The sequence below is a fragment of the Thalassophryne amazonica genome, chromosome 11, assembly GCF_902500255.1.
Source record: "Thalassophryne amazonica chromosome 11, fThaAma1.1, whole genome shotgun sequence".
NCBI lineage: Eukaryota > Metazoa > Chordata > Actinopteri > Batrachoidiformes > Batrachoididae > Thalassophryne > Thalassophryne amazonica.
Genome location: NC_047113.1, coordinates 57802060 through 57821766, shown reverse-complemented (window position 1 = coordinate 57821766; position 19707 = coordinate 57802060). Strand labels below are relative to the sequence as shown.

The following is a 19707-nucleotide window of genomic DNA, read 5'->3' as shown; positions in this document are numbered from 1 at the left end:
TACAGAGTTTCCATGCACAGTTCTTGTTTCTACTCTTTTAATCTTTTCCTAAACACGGAGAAATCGACTTGTGTCTGGCGCCTGACACGACTGGAAATCCATCCTTCACTCAGAAAAGCTTTAGTTACCAAAGGATCATTTCTGTCATGCATTTGTATAATGTAATAACAACTTGTTATTTATTTATTTATTTATTTATTCCCATCATCTCGCAAACCTGGTTCCGGACATTGGCATGACTGGAAATGCTACAGTAACTGCAAACATTTTTCGGAAATCAGTATTTTTTCTATTGTTTCACACAGGCAATAAAAAAAATTGTTTGCAGTCTCACAGAGTTGTCCTTTATGTGATGCAGGAACCACTGAGTGGTACTGGCAAAACAGCTGTGTCACATAAACCATGTAACCTTTCTGTACACCGCTCCATTGCTGGTCATGCCGTGGTAATTGTGTGCTATTGTTAGCATGATGAAAGTTGAATTTTTCAGCTAAAGTATCCTTAGTTTATTTTAAAACTGCTGTTGCAAAAAACAACTTTTGTAGCTTAGCTGCTGTAAGTTTATGCTGAGCAAAGCAAACCTTCTAAGCTAGAAGGTGTTCAGCAAAAATGGCTGAAATGATCACAGTCAGAGGAAAACATCACAGATTAATTAAAATGCAGATGATTTTAATACTTTATTATTTACTGTATTACAGTTGTATGTAAACGTTTGGGCACCCCTGATGATTTCCATGAGTTTCCTTTATAAATCATTGGTTGTTTGGATCAGCAGTTTCAGTTAAACATATCATATAGCAGACAAACACAGTGATATTTGAGAAGTGAAATGAAGTCTATAGGATTTACAGAAAATGTGCAATAATTGTTTAATCAAAATTAGGCAGGTGCATAAATTTGGCACCCCAACAGAAAAAAAAACATCAATATTTATTAGATCCTCCCTTTGCAGAAATAACAGCCTCTAAACGCTTCCTGTAGCTTCCAGTGAGAGTCTGGATTCTGGTTGAAGGTATTTTGGACCATTCTTCTTTACAAAACATCTCAGGTTTGTTGGTTTCCGAGCATGGACAGCCTGCTTAAAATCACACCACAGATTTTCAATAATATTCAGGTCTGGGGACTCAGATGTCCGTTCCAGAATGTTGTACTTGTTCCTTTGCATGGATGCCTTAGTAGATTTTGAGCAGTGTTTAGGGTCGTTATCTTGTTGAAAGTTCCAGCCCCGGCGCAACTTCACCTTTGTCACTGATTCATGAACATTGCTCTCAAGAATCTGCTGATATTGACTGGAATCCATTTTACCCTCAACATTAACAAGATTCCCAGTACCTGCACTGGCCACACAGCCACACAGCATGATGGAACCACCTCCAAATTTTACTGCAGGTAGTAAGCGTTTTTCTTGGAATGCTGTGTTCTTTTTCTGCCATGCATACTGCCCCTTGTTATGTAAAAATAACTCAATTTTAGTTTCATCAGTCCACAGCACCTTATTCCAAAATGAAGCTGGATTGTCCAAATGTGCTTTAGCATACCTCAGGTGACTCTGTTTGTGGTGTGTACACAGAACAGGCTTCCTCTGCATTACTCTCTCATCCAGCATCTCCTTGTGCAAAGTGCGCTGTATAGTTGAATGATGCACAGAGACACTATCTGCAGCAATATCATGTTATAGGTCTTTGGAGCAGGTCTGTGGGTTGACTATGAGTGTTCTCACCATCCTTTGCTTCATCTTATCTGAGATTTTTCTTGTCCTGCCACTTTGGGCCTTAACTAGTACTGTGCCTGCTGTTTTCCATTTCCTCACTATGTTCCTCGCAGTGGACACTGACAGCTGAAATCTCTGAGATAGTTTTTTTTATCCTTCCCCTAAACCATGATGTTGAACAATCTTTGTTTTCATGTCATTTGAGAGGTGTTTAGAGGCTCCCATGTTGTCACTCATTAGAAGAGATGCAAAGAGGGGAAACATTTGCAAATGGCCACCTTAAATACCCTTTCTCATGATTGGACTCACCTGTGTAAGAAGGTCAAGGGTCAATGAGCTTACCAGACCAATTCTGTGTTCCAGTAATTAGTGTTAAATGTATTCAGATAAATAAAATGACAAGTGTGCCCAAATTTATGCACATGCCCAGTTTTGTTTAAATAATTATTGCACACTTTTTGTAAATCCTAGAAACTTCATTTTACTTCTCAAATATCTGTGTGTTCATCTGCTATATGATATATTTAACTGAAATTTCTGATCCAGACAACCAATGATTTGTAAAGGAAAATCATGGAAATCATCTGGGGTGCCCAAACCTTTGCATACAACTGTAGAGTAGTAAGTGACACTAAATCTGTCTATTTTCTGCTTGTTTGTCAATAAACAATGCGACTAGAAAAATAATTCTGATGAAAATCACACAGTCAGGTTCATTATTACTGTTATTAAAATACACAAGACTACAGTAGTACTAGACCAAGGTTAAGGTTTCAAACAGACACATCCATCCACGGAAATCTTCCAGCTTGCTATCAATTGTCTGTCCAAGGAGGCTTGTTTCCCCAAAACACCTTACGGCTCACTCCTGTCCATCACTGATTTCCTCCTGTACACCAGCACATGCACCCACACTTTCTCCCTTTTTCTTTACCCAGAAGTGGATTCACAATGTAAAACAGTGGAGTCACTGGACCTGCACTTTGTACTGTCTGTCTGTCTGCCTATAATTTACCCCCATTATCTTTACATCTCCTCTGTTATGAAAAAGAAATAAAGCAAATAAACAATTGGTAAAGAAACAGTGCTTGAATAATGGAGCAGATAAATGTAAAGAAAAAAGTATTTACACTATATTACTGTTACAAAAATTTGACATCATTTTATATTATATTATTTTGTAAAAAGAAATCTGTGTGTTTGTCTGGTTGTGCACACTACAGGTTGCTTGTATGCAGCTGATTAACGCCCTTGTTACTTCACCTGATGACCTGGATTTCCGGATACACCTGCGCAATGAGTTTCTCAGATGTGGCCTCAAGAAGACTCTGCCTGTGAGTTATCAGGGTGTCACAGAGCACACTCCTCAGCCTGAGCATCTCCAGTGTTATTATTATTATTATTATTATTATTATTATTATGAAATGAGGTTAACTGTTAGCTTCTTTTATATTCCTCTTGTTATTATTATTATTGTGAAATGAGGTTAACTGTTAGCTTCGTTCATCATCTTATTATTATTATTATTATTATTATTATTATGAAATTAGGTTAACTGTTAGCTTCTTTCATCTTATTATTATTATTATTATTATTATTATGAAATGAGGTTAACTGTTAGCTTCATTCATCATCATATTATTATTATGATTATTATTATTATTATTATTATGAAATGAAGTTAACTGTTAGCTTCGTTCATCATCTTATTATTATTGTTATTATTATGAAATGAGGTTAACTGTTAGCTTCTTTTATATTCTTCTTCTTGTTGTTATTATTGTGAAATGAGGTTAATTGTTAGCTTCGTTCATTATCTTATTATTATTGTTATTATTATTATGAAATGAGGTTAACTGTTAGCTTCTTTCATCTTCTTCTTCTTCTTCTTAGTATTATTATTATGAAATAAGGTTAACTGTTAGCTTCATTCATCAGTTTCTTTTATCTGCAGTACCGATGTGTGGTGGCCCCACTACTGTTCATTATGAAATTGTATTTCCCTTTTATCATTGTCATTCTAATGCAGCTGAGTTATTTCAGTAAATTTTCATAGTCATTTAACTTTTTAGTCATAAACACAAAACTGTTAAATTACAATTGACAACACTAAGCAAATTTATGCAGACACATCTTGAATACATGCAAGTTACAAAAGAAAGCTTGAAAGTTTAAGCATAAACAATGAAACTTGGAGAGCTTAGAAATTAGTATAAAATTTATCTCATCATTCCATTTCTACACGTATCCACAAAATACAGAAGACCTACAAAATTTGTTCTTATACAGTAATATGCCATGTTCTCCAAAATTCTAGTGAAATTTTTAGGCACTGCAATATTACAAATTTTCTGCCAGGCAACAGTTTGTCTTGTCCTCAAATATGAGTAATTTGTGAATAACCTAACCGACAATCCAAGAAATGGATTTGGGGGCCAAACTGATTCACACTAATGCTCCTGTGATCCCTGAAGTGATAAATGGACTGCATTTACACTGTGCTTTTCCATCTGACACATGCGTTAATTTTTGTTCTTATCATTTCTTTAATCATGCCATTAATTTGGATTTAATTGGTAATATCGTGATCAATGCCCCATCCAGCACTTAGGCACAGTTCAGGACAGATAAACCGAGTGCTACTGGGCTTCTAACAGATGCCTGCAATTTCTGAGTGCAGTCTAGCTCATGATGATGATGATGATTATTATTATTAATAATAATAATTGTATTAGTAACAGCAGAAATAGAATAAGTTGTAGAAATATGCATGTTACTGCTTATCAGGTTTGTGTTGAGTGCTATGCATGTATGTAGGACAACATTAGGTTGGCCTGGCATCATTACCAATAAGCCCCTCCATCTTCACACGAGACGACGGCAAACGATCTTGAACACATCACTCAAGCTCTTATTTGGAGCAAGTGGGGTGAATGTGTCACAGAGCCAGTTGTTAATAAGTCATTCCAGCTGCTCCTGTTGATTATTACTGTCATTACTTTAATTATCTTCAGTTCTGCCCCCTGATATGAAAAGAGTCTCAGTGTACAGTCATTTATGAACACCACATTTAAAGTGACACGCTTTCATCTAATTATGAATTATGTTCAGGAGTCAGTTGCCAAAGAGAAAATGAGCTCCACTGAAAAGGAGAGCACAATTCATTTGTTCTTATAGTCCTAGATGCATGTATTTGGCCCTTCTCCTCCTCCTCACCCTCCTTTTAATGGAGCTGCGCACCTCCTTCGAACCTGTGTTGCTTAAGACAGATGGCATACCCCAAAAATGGTGCAATGTGATTGATACATGCAGAAATTAGGTTGCATTTGGTCCTGTCTCCATCTGTAATGTCCGCTGCTGGTGATTCATAGAGACGTGGTAAAGAGCACTAGCGTAGCCCCTCGTGGCAGGAACAGGTGTGCAGGAATAGTCACAGTCTGGAATATAAACATGGACTCTATATACAGCTGTACAAGGAAAGTAAAATTCAGGTATTACTGTTTTGCAGAACAGGATTTCACTTTGATTTGTGAAATGCATGGTGTGATTTCCTTCCTTGTAGGTCAGTGTTCTATGACCTTTTGTATAGATTCACATACTTAACTCTCTTTTCTTCTGTTGTAGGAGCTAAAAGAGACAGAGGAGCTTGACATCCAGCTGAAAGTGTTCAATGAGAACAAGGAGGAGGACTCTATCGAACTCTCTCATCGTCTCGATGACATTCGTGCTGAGATGGAATATCCTTTTGCCTCCCCCTGTGCGAATATATATGCACACAAAGCTTGGGCATGCAGCAATAGCTGCAAGAAATGAGCATATATTTTGGCTTCAGTCCAGCTTTACAAGGTAAAGCCCCTTGTGGCTGAGATTATTACGAAAGGATTTATGGTTCAGAGCAAAATATCCAACACCAATTCTCACTAGAACTACTTGGTAAATAACTGTCATCCCAACGTCCATTTCTCCTATTCTTCTCTTATTTAGTCTACACTCTGCTCTAATCTCCAGGTTCTGGTCTTAGTTTGTTATTACAGGGTTGTGTTGACTTTCATAAAGTTGGTTGCATTCTTCATCAGCAGCATGATAGGTTTCTTGAAAAGAGACAAACTCATGTATCAGAGAACCAAAAGGTAGATCAGACAAATCTTGGGGCTGTCTGAGTCCAACAATGCAATGCGTTTTCCCCATTACACTATGTAACACAATTTTTGTTCCTGGCTTCTAAGTGTTGCAACCCCTGGCAAAAATTATGGAATCACCAGCCTCGGAGGATGTTCATTCAGTTGTTTAATTTTGTAGAAAAAAAGCAGATCACAGACATGACACAAAACTAAAGTAATTTCAAATGGCAACTTTCTGGCTTTAAGAAACAGTATAAGAAATCAGGAAAAAAAAATTGTGGCAGTCAGTAACGGTTACTTTTTTAGACCAAGCAGAGGGAAAAAAATATGGAATCACTCAATTCTGAGGAATAAATTATGGAATCACCTTGTAAATTTTCATCCCCAAAACTAACACCTGCATCATATCAGATCTGCTCGTTAGTCTGCATCTAAAAAAGAGTGATCACACCTTGGAGAGCTGTTGCACCAAGTGGACTGACATGAATCATGGCTCCAACACGAGAGATGTCAAATGAAACAAAGGAGAGGATTATCAAACTCTTAAAAGAGGGTAAATCATCACGCAATGTTGCAAAAGATGTTGGTTGTTCACAGTCAGCTGTGTCTAAACTCTGGACCAAATACAAACAACATGGGAAGGTGGTTAAAGGCAAACATACTGGAAGACCAAGGAAGACATCAAAGCGTCAAGACAGAAAACTTAAAGCAATATGTCTCAAAAATTGAAAATGCACAACAAATGAGGAACAAATGGGAGGAAACTGTAGTCAATGTCTGTGATCGAACTGTAAGAAACCGCGTAAAGGAAATGGGATTTACATACAGAAAAGCTAAACGAAAGCCATCATTAACACCTAAACAGAAAAACAACAAGGTTACAATGGGCTAAGGAAAAGCAATCGTGGACTGTGGATGACTGGATGAAAGTCATATTCAGTGATGCATCTCGAATCTGCATTGGACAAGGTGATGATGCTGGAACTTTTGTTTGGTGCTGTTCCAATGAGATTTATAAAGATGACTGCCTGAAGAGAACATGTAAATTTCCACAGTCATTGATGATATGGGGCTGCATGTCAGGTAAAGGCACTGGGGAGATGGCTGTCATTACATCATCAATAAATGCACAAGTTTACGTTGATATTTTGGACACTTTTCTTATCCCATCAATTGAAAGGATGTTTGGGGATGATGAAATCATTTTTCAAGATGATAATGCATCTTGCGATAGAGCAAAAACTGTGAAAACATTCCTTGCAAAAAGACACATAGCGTCAGTGTCATGGCCTGCAAATAGTCTGGATCTTAATCCAATTGAAAATCTTTAATGGAAGTTGAAGAAAATGGTCCATGACAAGGCTCCAACCTGCAAAGCTGATCTGGCAACAGCAATCAGAGAAAGTTGGAGCCAGATTGATGAAGAGTACTGTTTGTCACTCATTAAGTCCATGCCTCAGACTGCAAGCTGTTATAAAAGCCAGAGGTGGTGCAAGAAAATACTAGTGATGTGTTGGAGCGTTCTTTTGTTTTTCATGATTCCATAACTTTTTCCTCAGAATTGAGTGATTCCATATTTTTTTCCCTCTGCTTGGTCTAAAAAGTAACCGTTACTGACTGCCACAATTTTTTTTTTCCTGATTTCTTATACTGTTTCTTAAAGCCAGAAAGTTGCCATTTGAAATGACTTTAGTTTTGTGTCATGCCTGTGATCTGCTTTTTTTCTACAAAATTAAACAACTGAATGAACATCCTCAGAGGCCGGTGATTCCATAATTTTTGCCAGGGGTTGTATATTTCAACTGCTTATGTCTAAAGTCTATGGAAAAATGACTACATTCAGCACAAACTTTGATTTTTTTTTTTTTTTTACGTTCTAGAAAGTTCTAAAAGTTTCTTGAAATTTCTCGATAATTCTGGAAACTTCTAGAAAATTCTGGACAGTTCTATCAGTTAAAGAAAATTCTAGAAGACTACTCAGTAGTAGTGAAGGCGAATTGAGAATATTCTTGAAAACAGACAAATTTCAAAATATCATTGTCCTGATCACAGAAGCAAAGTTTCTGTGGAATCTATTTTCTATTTATTTAAGGCATAACAGGTTAGGAAAACACAGTGTGTACCCAGGAACAAAAAAAAAATAAAAATTTGTTACATAGTGTTATGGGTAGTGATTGGTTAGAACTATGTTGGCATTAGTATGGTAGCACATTTCTTTCCAGGCCCATATTGAACATTATTTTACCCAGCAATGTAACCAACAATAAATAAATACATAAATAATAATCACAATGGAGAGAACTCTGCTAAAATTCTTCACTATTACTACTAGTTTGCATGATTAAGCCAGCTGAGACCACAAAGAAACACACACTTATGACTGTGGCCGGCCAAAATAAGTATAATTTATATTTTTCTGATGTTGCCAGATTGGGCTTATGCAACTTTGCTCAAATAAAGTATCTCGTAACCTTAAGATTCTGGAAGAAGACATCCAATAGATGTACTGTATTTTCTGCATTTCATTATAAGTTGAATTTTTTTTTTTTTTTTACTCGTTTGAGAGGTTGTGCGAACTCAGCCACATGGGGTGTGCAGCCAGTACATTCTGAGTGCCGGTCCCAAGCCCGGATAAATGAGGAGGGTTGCGTCAGGAAGGGCATCCGGCGTAAAACAAGCTAACCCAACTATACAGACTAAGAATCGAATTTTCATACCGGATCGGTCACGGCCCGGGTTAACAACGTCTGCCACCGGTGCTGTTGCCCAACAGGGTGCCGGTTGAAATTGGGCTACTGCTGGGTGAAGACGACAAAGAGGAGGAGGAGAACGTTTCAATAAACAGCGGGAGAAGAAAACTAGAAGGGTGGACATGAGAGTGGGGACTTTGAATGTTGGTAGTATGACTGGTAAAGGGAGAGAACTGGCTGATATGATGGAGAGGAGAAAGGTAGACATATTGTGTGTGTAAGAGACCAAGTGGAAGGGAAGTAAGAGCAGGAGCATCGGCGGTGGGTACAAGTTGTTGTACCATGGTGAGGACAGGAAGAGAAATGGTGTTGGGGTCATTTTAAAGAAGAGTATGTTAAAAGTGTGTTGGAGGTTAAACGAGTGTCTGACAGGGTGATGAGTATGAAGTTGGAAATTGAAGCTGTGATGATGAATATCATCAGTGCATATGCCCCACAGGTAGGTTGTGAGATGAAGGAGAATGATGATTTCTGGAGTGTGTTAGATGAGGTGGTGGAGAGTGTGCCCAAGCATGAAAGAGTGGTGATAGGAGCGGACTTCAATGGGCATGTTGGTGAAGGGAACAGAGGTGATGAGGAAGTAATGGGTAGATATGGTATCAAGGATAGGAATGGGGAAGGACAGATAGTAGTTGATTTTGCAAAAAGGATGGAAATGGCTGTGGTGAATACCTACTTTAAGAAAAGAGAGGAGCACAGGGTAACATATAAGAGTGGAGGAAGGTGCACACAGGTGGACTACATTCTTGATAGGAGATGCAAGCTAAAAGAAATCAGAGACTGTAAGGTGGTGGCAGGAGAGAGTGTCGTTAGACAGCATAGGATGGTTGTTTGTAAGATGACGTTAGAGGTAAAGAAGAAGAAGAGAGTGAGAGCTCAACAAAGGATCAGATGGTGGAAGCTGAACGAGGAAAACTGTTGTGTGAAATTTAGCGAGCAGGTTGGAGGATCAGCAGGAGGGGAAGCAATTTTGGACAGCTGGAAAAGTACTGCAGATGTGATGAGGGAGACAGCTAGGACAGTACTGGGTATAACATATGTTCAGTGGAAGGAAGACAAGGAGACTTGGTGGTGGAATGGAGAGGTCCAGGAAAGCATAAAGAGAAAGAGGTTGTTGAAAAAGTTTTGGGATAGTCAGAGAGATGAAGAAAGTAGACAGGAGTACAAGGAGAGGCGGCGTAAGTCGAAAAGAGAAGTGGCAAAAGTGAAGGAAAAGGCATATTGCGAGCTGTACAAGAAGTTGAATAGTAAGGAAGGAGAAAAGTGCCGATTGGCCAGACAAAGGGACAGAGCTGGAAAGGATGTGCAGCAGGTTAGGGTGGTAAAAGATGTACATGGTAATGTGCTGACAAGTGAGGAGTGTGTGCTGAGAAGGTGGAGGGAATATTTTGAAGAGCTGATGAATAAAGAAATGAGCGAGAGAAAAGGCTGGATGATGTGGTGAGAGTAAATCAGGAAGTACAAGAGATTAGTAAGGAAGACGTGAGGGCTGCTATGAAGAGGATGAAGAGTGGAAAGGCAGTTGGTCCACGTGACATTCCAGTGGAGGCATGGAAATGTCAAGGAGAGATGCAGTAGAGTTTCTAACCAGATTGTTTAATAAAATCTTGGAAAGTGAGAGGATGCCTGAGGAGTGGAGACGAAGTGTGCTGGTTCTTATTTTCAGGAACAAGGGTGATGTGCAGAGCTGCAGTAACTACAGAGGCATAAAGTTGATCAGCCACAGCATGAAGTTATGGGAAAGAGTAGTAGAAGCTAGGCTTAGAAAACAGGTGAAGATCTGTGAGCAGCAATATGGTTTCATGACAAGAAAGAGCACTACAGATGTAATGTTTGCTCTGAGAATACTGTTGGAGAAGTACAGAGAAGGCCAGAAAGAGTTACATTGTGTGTTTGTGGACTTAGAAAAAGCTTATCATAGGGTGCCAAGAGAAGAGCTGTGGTATTGTATGAGGAAGTCTGGAGTGAGAGAGAAGTATGTTAGGGTAGTGCAGGACATGTAAAAGAATAGTGTGACAGCAGTGAAATGTGCAGTCGGAATGACAGACTCATTTAAGGTGGAGGTGGGATTACACCAAGGATCAGCTCTGAGTCCTTTCTTGTTTGCAGTGGTGATGGACAGGTTGACAGATGAAATCAGACAGGAGTCCCCATGGACTATGTTGTCTGCACATGACATTGTGATCTGTAGTGAGAGTAGAAAGCAAGTTGAGTCTAGTCTGGAGAGGTGGAGATATGGTTTGGAGAGAATGGGGATGAAAGTCAGTAGAAGCAAGACTGAGTACGTGTGTGAATGGGAGGGAGCCCAGTGGAATAGTGCAGTTACAAGGAGTAGAAGTGGTGAAAGTAGATGAGTTTAAATATTTGGGGTCAACTGTTCAATGTAATGGATAGTGTGGTAGAGAGGTGAAGAAGAGAGTGCAGGCAGGGTGGAGTGGGTGGAGAAAGGTGGCAGGAGTGATTCGTGCCCGAAGAATATCAGCAAGAGTGAAGGGGAAAGTTTATAAGACAGTTGTGAGACCAGCTATGTTGTACAGCTTAGAGACGGTGGCACTAACAAAAAGACAGGAGGCAAAGCTGGAGGTGGGAGAGCTGAAGATGTTGAGATTCTCTTTGGGAGTGACAAGAATGGACAAGATTAGGAATGAACATATCAGAGGGATAGCTCAGGTGGGACGGTTTGGAGACAAATTCAGAGAGGCGAGATTGAGATGGTTTGGACATGTGCAGAGGACAGGGTGAGATGGAAACGATTGATCTGCTATGGTGACCCCTAACGGGAACAGCCAAAAGACAAAGAAGAAGAGAAGTTGTGCGACTTATAGTCCAGTGCGACTTATACACTGAAAAAAATTATGATTCCCGACCACAAATTATCATTACAGTTAAAACACTACATTCAACTTTTTAATTTTAAATAAACGAGATAGGTGAAATAGGTGTTTAAAACCAAGTCAGGTCACACTTAACGTCGTGATTGCAACACTGTTTTAAGCTTTTCCTCTTGTCTTTGGCAATCATCAGGCTCCTTTGTCTACCATATTTTCCAGACTGTATGTCGCACCAGAGTTTTAATCACATAAGTCAAAAATGTGCCATCTCGAGAAAAAAAAATACATTAGTCACATCGATCTATGTCACATTTATTTTAACATGGTGGTACTGCTTCCTGCAGCAAGAAGCAATATGAATTTATTTGGTGCATTATTTATTCATCATCCAAATGCCATGTTAGTAGGCAGAAGCTAACGGGCCCATTCATGTTACTGTATGAGGCAAAATAAGTCAAAGGAAAATCCAATCAATCCAGTCCACTTTGTTTATATAGCACATTTAACAACAAAGACGTTCCAAAGTGCTGCACATAGTATCACGATAGATAAAACCCCAATAGTCGGGAAATAAATTAAAAATAAGAAAATTAAGAATAAAAATAAGTAGAATATGCAAGATAAATAAATAAATACACACAGCATACAAAAGATAAAACCAATAAAATCTACCAAAATAAAAACAAAAGCAATAAAACAGAGGACCACACAACTCACACAGTGTTAAAAACCAGAGAATAAAAGTGGGTCTTCCGACGAGACTTAAAACACTCCACTGTGGGGCCTGTTCGGACATGGAGGGGCAGAGTGTTCCAAAGTCTGGGGCCAGCCACAGAGAAAGCCCTGTCCCCCCTGGTTTTAAGTGTCGTCTTAGGTACCACAAGCTGGAAATGGCCCTCAGACCTCAGAGCACGCGCCGGAGTGTAAATTTTTAGGAGGTCAGTGATGTATTGAGGGGCCATTGCCTTCAAAGCTTTAAAAACAAACAAAATCTTAAAATCAATTCTAAAATTAATCGGAAGCCAGTGCAAAGATGCAAGAATTGGGGTTATGTGATCACGCTTCCAGGCTCCTGTTAAAAGTCGCGCTGCAGCGTTCTGAACTAACTGCAAACGGAAAAGAGCCCGTTGGCTGATGCTGAAATAAAGTGTGTTACAGTAGTCCAGACGACTTATAATAAAAGAGTGCACAACTTGTTCAAAAAGGTTAAAAGATAAAAACGGTTTTACCTTTGATAAAAGACGAAGATGATAAAAGCACGATTTCAAAACACCATTGATTTGTTTATCAAATTTAAAATCGCTGTCTATGGTGATGCCAAGGCTGGTGATTTTGGGACATACAAAATCCTTGAGAGGTCCCTTGTCAACGAGGGCACTTCCAAACAACATAACCTCTGTCTTTGTTACAAAATGCTTTTTGTTGCCAGTGAATGAATGAAAATGTCATTAGAAGGGTTTGGATACATGGACCTATTCAATGTGGAGCTAAACATGTGCACATCAAACTCACTAAATGTAAATAAACTTTTTTAAATAATGGATTGTACTGTTAGCCTTACCTAATGTTAGCTGTCATCCTACATTGTGGCTTTCCCACAATGTGCAAAAAAGTCAAGTGCCAAGTAGGGTCTCATTCTCCAGCTCAGCCTGATCATTCAGATCGGTGTACAGCAGCAGCACTGTGTTGTCACGTGTCGTCAGTACCATCTTGCAGCTGGAATAAATATGCATTATGTTTTTGTCATACAAGTCATTTCATAATATTCCAGCATAAAGTTCCAGGACGAGACAAACAAGTTAAAAAAAAAAGTGCAATTTGTAGTATGGAAAAACAGTATATTGGTTTGGTAGTTAGGCAGAAACAGATGAAAAGTGGTCATTAATGTTATTTTTTGTCTCAAGTTTGAAACTTCTTGCAGGAAAGAATCTTTCAATAATTGACAAATGTTCTCTTCGGCTGTCTATGAATGAGCAGACGTACGACACACTGACATTGTTATGCAAATGTTCATTCTCATAACCCTTTTCTTCTGCTAAATCCTGTAGTTCTTGTACCCACACAAAGTACTGCCATGAGTGACACTCTCTGTTGCCACATGTAGGTGAGCAAAGGCGAGAGAAAAACGTTTTTCACCTGGATTAATGATGCGCTTGAGCAGGTTCACAAATGAGAACCCCAATGGTTGTTTCCAAGGACAATGCACTATTGATCTGTGAGCTCTCAGCAGGATTTGAATGCTGCCTTATCCTCTGTGGCGCACACATGCTCACACACTTACACATACTGTATAGGCATAACATCACGTAATTTGTCAGTGCTTCTGCGACTGGAGTGTTACACATGTCTTGTTTCTTGTAGCAGTTTCATGAATATTAACCTGGCGGGACTCGTCTCCTCTGTGTCCGGCCCAGGTCCAGGTGCCAAGGAGGTGACTCCAGGCTGCTAATAAATATTAATGAGCTGTGGAACGGTGATTGATTGACCCCACCACTGACTGGCCTACATCACACTTGACTGCTGCTCATGTTTATTCATTATTTGCAGAAAGAAAGTGTGTGTGTGTGTGTGTGTGTGTGTGTGTGTGTGTGTGTGTGTGCGTGCGTGCGTGCGTGCGTGCGTGCGTGCGTGCGTGCGTGCGTGCGTGCGTGCGTGTGTGTGTGTGTTAAGGGGGCGTCATCGAACGGATTGGCATTGCACATTAGGTTTATGTCTGCAGCTTAGTGATAGATGAAGCTAGCTGGATACTTTCCCAGTCTGAGCTCCTTCTCGTGTCCTCTCAAATGCTGCTGTGTTGAGGCTATAATTGAATCTCACAGGATTGGTAATTCTCACAGGCTCAGCTAATACAAGGGACGGAAATGATACTTCAGAGGAGCCCATATTCCCATCCGGCCCTCTCTCGCTGTAAAATTTGATATGGGATTGAAGTTTAATTACAGGCATTGTGGAAATTAATAGGAAAAGTGTCAAACAGTATTTAAAAGAATTGATCTGCTCCAGTTTCTGCAGCTAGGGATTGTTTTGTGTGCATGACAGCATGGAAGATTGTGAACGTAGTTTAGTGTGTTATAGCGGAAATGCCCTGTTTGAGTTGTTGGATATTATAATAAATTATGTGCAGATGAAATCTGTATACATGGGGAGAAACAGAACAAAAAAAGATGTTATTCAATCATCACATGAATACTTCAAAATCTATTGTTTTGATTGGATCGAGAGGCGTCTCGCTAATGTATCTAACAAGTTAGGTGTTATACAGTAGTGTTCAGAATAATAGTAGTGCTATGTGACTAAAAAGATTAATCCAGGTTTTGAGTATATTTCTTATTGTTACATGGGAAACAAGGTACCAGTAGATTCAGTAGATTCTCACAAATCCAACAAGACCAAGCATTCATGATATGCACTCTCTTAAGGCTATGAAATTGGGCTATTATTAAAAAAAAGTAGAAAAGAGGGTGTTCACAATAATAGTAGTGTGGCATTCAGTCAGTGAGTTTGTCAATTTTGTGGAACAAACAGGTGTGAATCAGGTGTCCCCTATTTAAAGATGAAGCCAGCACCTGTTGAACATGCTTTTCTCTTTGAAAGCCTGAGGAAAATGGGACGTTCAAGACATTGTTCTGAAGAACAGCATAGTTTGATTAAAAAGTTGATTGGAGAGGGGAAAACGTATATACAGGTGCAAAAAATTATAGGCTGTTCATCTACAATGATCTCCAGTGCTTTAAAATGGACCAAAAAAACCAGAGACACATGGTAGAAAATGGAAAACAGCCATAAAAATGGATAGAAGAATAACCAGAATGGCAACGGCTCACCCATTGATCAGCTCCAGGATGATCAAAGACAGTCTGGAGTTACCTGTAAGTGCTGTGACAGTTAGAAGACACCTGTGTGAAGCTAATTTATTTGCAAGAATCCCCCGCAAAGTCCCTCTGTTAAATAAAAGACATGTGCAGAAGAGGTTACAATTTGCCAAAGAACACATCAACTGGCCTAAAGAGAAATGGAGGAATATTTTGTGGACTGATGAGAGTAAAATTGTTCTTTTTGGGTCCAAGGGCCGCAGACAGTTTGTGAGACGACCCCCAAACTCTGAATTCAAGCCACAGTTCACAGTGAAGACAGTGAAGCATGGTGGTGCAAGCATCATGATATGGGCATGTTTCTCCTACTATGGTGTTAGGCCTATATATGGCATACCAGGTATCATGGATCAGTTTGGATATGTCAGAATACTTCAAGAGGTCATGTTGCCTTATGCTAAAAAAGCAGTTTGAACATAATAGTTTTGAGTTTGTAGTGTCAACAGCAGATGCTACTATTATTGTGAACACCCCCTTTTCTGCTTTTTTTTTACTAATAGCCCAATTTCATAGCCTTAAGAGTGTGAATATCATGAATGCTTAGTCTTGGTGGATTTGTGAGAATCTACTGAATCTTCTGGTACCTTGTTTCCCATGTAACAATAAGAAATATACTCAAAACCTGGATGAATCTTTTTAGTCACATGGCACTACTATTATTCTGAACACTAATGTATTATTCCCACTTTAATTGCATGCACATGAAAAAATTATGTTTACCATGAGCTGTGTAATGCAAGCTGTGTAATATAATTGGTTCTGCGCGTGTGTGTGTGTGTACACTTGTGCATGTGTGTGGGAGAGAGACAGAAAGGACAAACAGAAAAAAAAGCTAGACACATGCTTACCAAACTTGGTGGGAATATTACGTTGGCTAGTTTCTTCTGATAACTAACTTTTAAAATGATGTGGTCACACATCAAGGTTGAGCAAAACAGTAGCCTAAAAACACATTGAACAAAATATCTTTTCTTCCAATGGAGCTAGAAATTTGATCAAAAGCGTATATTGATCACTAAACTGTTTTTGATCAATTGGTATACGAGGTCTGTGAGAAAAGTATCATACATTTTTTATTTTTTTCAAAAACTATATGGATTTGATTCATATGTTTTTACTTCAGCCAAGCTTGAACCTTCGTGCGCATGCGTGAGTTTTTCCACGCCTGTCGGTTGCGTCATTCGCCTGTGAGCACGCCTTGTGGGAGGAGTGGTCCAGCCCCCTCATCGGATTTTCATTGTCAGGAAATGGCGGAATTATTTGGGCTTTTTTTCCATCAGAATTTTTTCAGAAACTGTTAGAGACAAGCAGCTGGAAACCATTCGAAAAATTTATCTGGCTTTCGGTGAAAATTTTAATTTTTCTATCTCGGCTTTCAATGCTTACCAGCCCAGTGAGTATAAGAGAAATTGTGGAGAGCTGGGCATGTCCCAACTTGTCCCCTGGCACTCTGAAACGGAGGTGTTCCTTTGTCTCGCTCGATCAGCAAATCGGTCGTGACGCGCGAATCCTCCGCGCGGCTTTCCATGACAAAATCTCTTGTTAAAAGTGAAATCTGCCGGAAAATGGCTGATGTCCAGCTCTTGTGATAACCACAGAAATTTCACACGATGGTCCCGGCTCCACACAGCCATCCGTTTAGAAATGATGTGGTGTTTTCTGCATCTCGATGGCGGCTCGGAGCGCGGCGCGCCGTGTGCCATTGTGGGGCATCCTTAAAGCTGTAGTAACAGTCCTTATTCTCTGTGAAGCCCGTAAAATTTTCACCGAAAGCCAGATAAATTTTTCGAATGGTTTCCAGCTGCTTGTCTCTAACAGTTTCTGAAAAAATTCTGACGGAAAAAAAGCCCAAATCATTCCGCCATTTCCTCGCAATGAAACAACGACGAGAGGGGTGGACCACTCCTCCCACAAGGCGTGCTCACAGGCGAATGACGCAACCAACAGGCGTGGAAAAACTCACGCATGCGCACGAAGGTTCATGCTTGGCTGACGGAAAAACATATGAATCAAATCCATATAGTTTTTGAAAAAAATAAAAATGTATGATACTTTTCTCACAGACCTCATAAGTGATATTTTGATGACTTCACAGAGAAGTCATAATATGAAGTCATATAGTGCCATACAACCAGTGCAGCTCGAGATTATAGCAGCTCATATTCACTATACTAATGAAGTCAACAGTAGGTCATAAAGTGACCTCACAGCCCAGAAAACACATTTTTGATATATCTGTTTCTTACATCTCAGTGTGCTGAGCGTGCAGCATTTGAATCAGCCTTCTGATGGCTTTCATTCCTCTAAGTTCAGTTCTGCTCTGATTAAATCTAATTTATGAAATCAGGGGCTGAGCTGTTCGACCAAAAAGACATTTAGAAATCTGTTTGTCCATCTGCATTTACCTCATTTTGTGTATCTAAAAGGAGAAGTGAGAGGAATAGAAGCTGCTCCCGCAGTGTGAGGAAAGTCAACCCTTCACTTCACTTCACTTTATTTGTGTCCCCCATGGGGCAATTAGTATATAACCCTGATGTTGCTTTTGATTTTATAATTTTGACAAGAAGTATCCTTGTCAACAAATTATAAACTCAAATCCTGCACAGAATCTTCAACAAACATATGTTGGGAAAAAAAAGAATGCTGTGTTTAAAGACCTGTTTACAGTGTCACAGCCATCACTTTAACATTTGTAAATTTAACAGCATCATTTTACACTGGTGAGTGAATTTCGACTTCAATCTCAAATTGAACTTTGAAGAATTTGTATCATATCAGTGATGGGTTTCTCATCATTCTTACTTTGGAACTGGGGAACTTTTTTTTATAAATTTCAGACCCTCGCCCCTCCTAATTAGGAGCCCCTATTCTTTAGAATGACACGTATCTAGTCCTATTTTGATATATCAATCAATCAATTTTTTTATATAGCGCCAAATCACAACAAACAGTTCATTCATGAATTAATTTTCTAATCTAAGAAGTAATGTCACTGTTGTGTCCCTTAACTTTGCTGCTGTACTGATATGAATGAGGTTTACCATCTCCTGTCCAACATGGTGAAAGACACCGGATCAGAGCCCTACTTTCTGTCAGTCCTTCAGCACCTCTTGCTCATCCGGAATGACTATTACATCAGGTAGGATCTGTCAGATCCCCTCCCTCACACACACACAACTACAGGTTCTCTTGAGGACTAAGCCTTAAGTCTGTGTGAACCTCGTAGCCAGTATGTTCTGACAGTTATAGCCGTTATTTTCTGCTTTATTTTTGTTGTGATGCACCTCATATCACTCATAACTTCATTTGTTATTCACATCAGTGCTTTCCAAAGTGTGAAAACTTTCCAGAGGAAATGGGAACAGATGGTGTAAAAATATTTATTTATTTAAACAGTTAAGAAAACCAGTTTGTTGGTATCATGGTTAAATCGGCAAACAAGATTAATTCTGAATAACACAAGATGGGCAGATTTTGCGGCAAGGAGTTAAAAGTGGATGATGTTGATGAAGAAAATGTCAGTCAAAAGCAAAACAGAATAAATTGTGTTCTGAGTTTAAGTTTCCTGTCAATGTTGCAGTAAGCCTTGTTCTTTTACTTTTTGTTTTTTTTACTTTTGTCATTTGACATCAAAAGATGCCTCTGAAGAGTTCTTGGAGTCAAAATGTTGGTGGACAGCGGTGTTTGGCAATGCTGACACATTTGCAGGAGAACGAAGGTCCAAGTCTTTTAAGTCCTGATGCTTCCTGTATGGTTGTGAGACTTGCATGCTAACCACTTGTACAAGGTGATAACTGGTTATCTGTGGTACTAAGGCTCTTCAGATGATACTTAGGTACTGGTGGAATAACTTTGTGTGTAATGAAAGTTACTTTGTATGACCCTTAGGATGAGTACTTGCATTGTTAGGGAATGTCAGCTGTGCTATTTTGGCCATGTGGTGTGTTTCTGTACATGATCCAGCACACAGGTCAAAGTTGCCAGCAGCTTTAGAAGGCCATGGAGATGCCCATGCTTCATCTGACTGCAGCAGATATTTGGCTACTTTTGAGAGGTGGAGTTGGACTGTGTTGTCTATTAGGATGGCTGCCTTACAGATATTTGTAATAAAATGCCCAGAAAACACAGACATGATCCTCCACAGCAGCCACAGATAGCACTTTTTTCTCTGACCTCTGCCCACAGCAGCACCACAAAAGTTGTCACTCAAAACGCACCCCTAATTCTGCATAACTTTATGGCTTGAAACATATTAAACGTTTTTTTTTATTTCTTTTTTTTGTACCAGACTGTAAACATGTTTATTTCTGCTCTAATGTTGGACATTGTAAAGTAGACTTCTATAGAAATCTGCACCCCATTTTGGATGGTGGAGGTTGGACCTTGGTCATAAGGCTGCCACTCTATGTGGCGTGACACTGA

At 39.4% G+C, this 19707-nt stretch overlaps 1 protein-coding gene across 2 annotated transcripts in view; it reads left to right on the top strand.

Annotated features, from left to right (window-relative positions):
- diaph2 (diaphanous-related formin 2) overlaps nt 1-19707 on the top strand; it is a 1163737-nt gene that overhangs the window by 390591 nt on the left and 753439 nt on the right. For both annotated transcript variants that reach the window (XM_034181862.1, XM_034181863.1), the window contains exons 12-14: nt 2935-3045; nt 5336-5448; nt 18308-18424. In XM_034181862.1, the coding sequence (XP_034037753.1) occupies nt 2935-3045; nt 5336-5448; nt 18308-18424 (341 nt within the window). The remainder of the gene's footprint in view (nt 1-2934; nt 3046-5335; nt 5449-18307; nt 18425-19707) is intronic.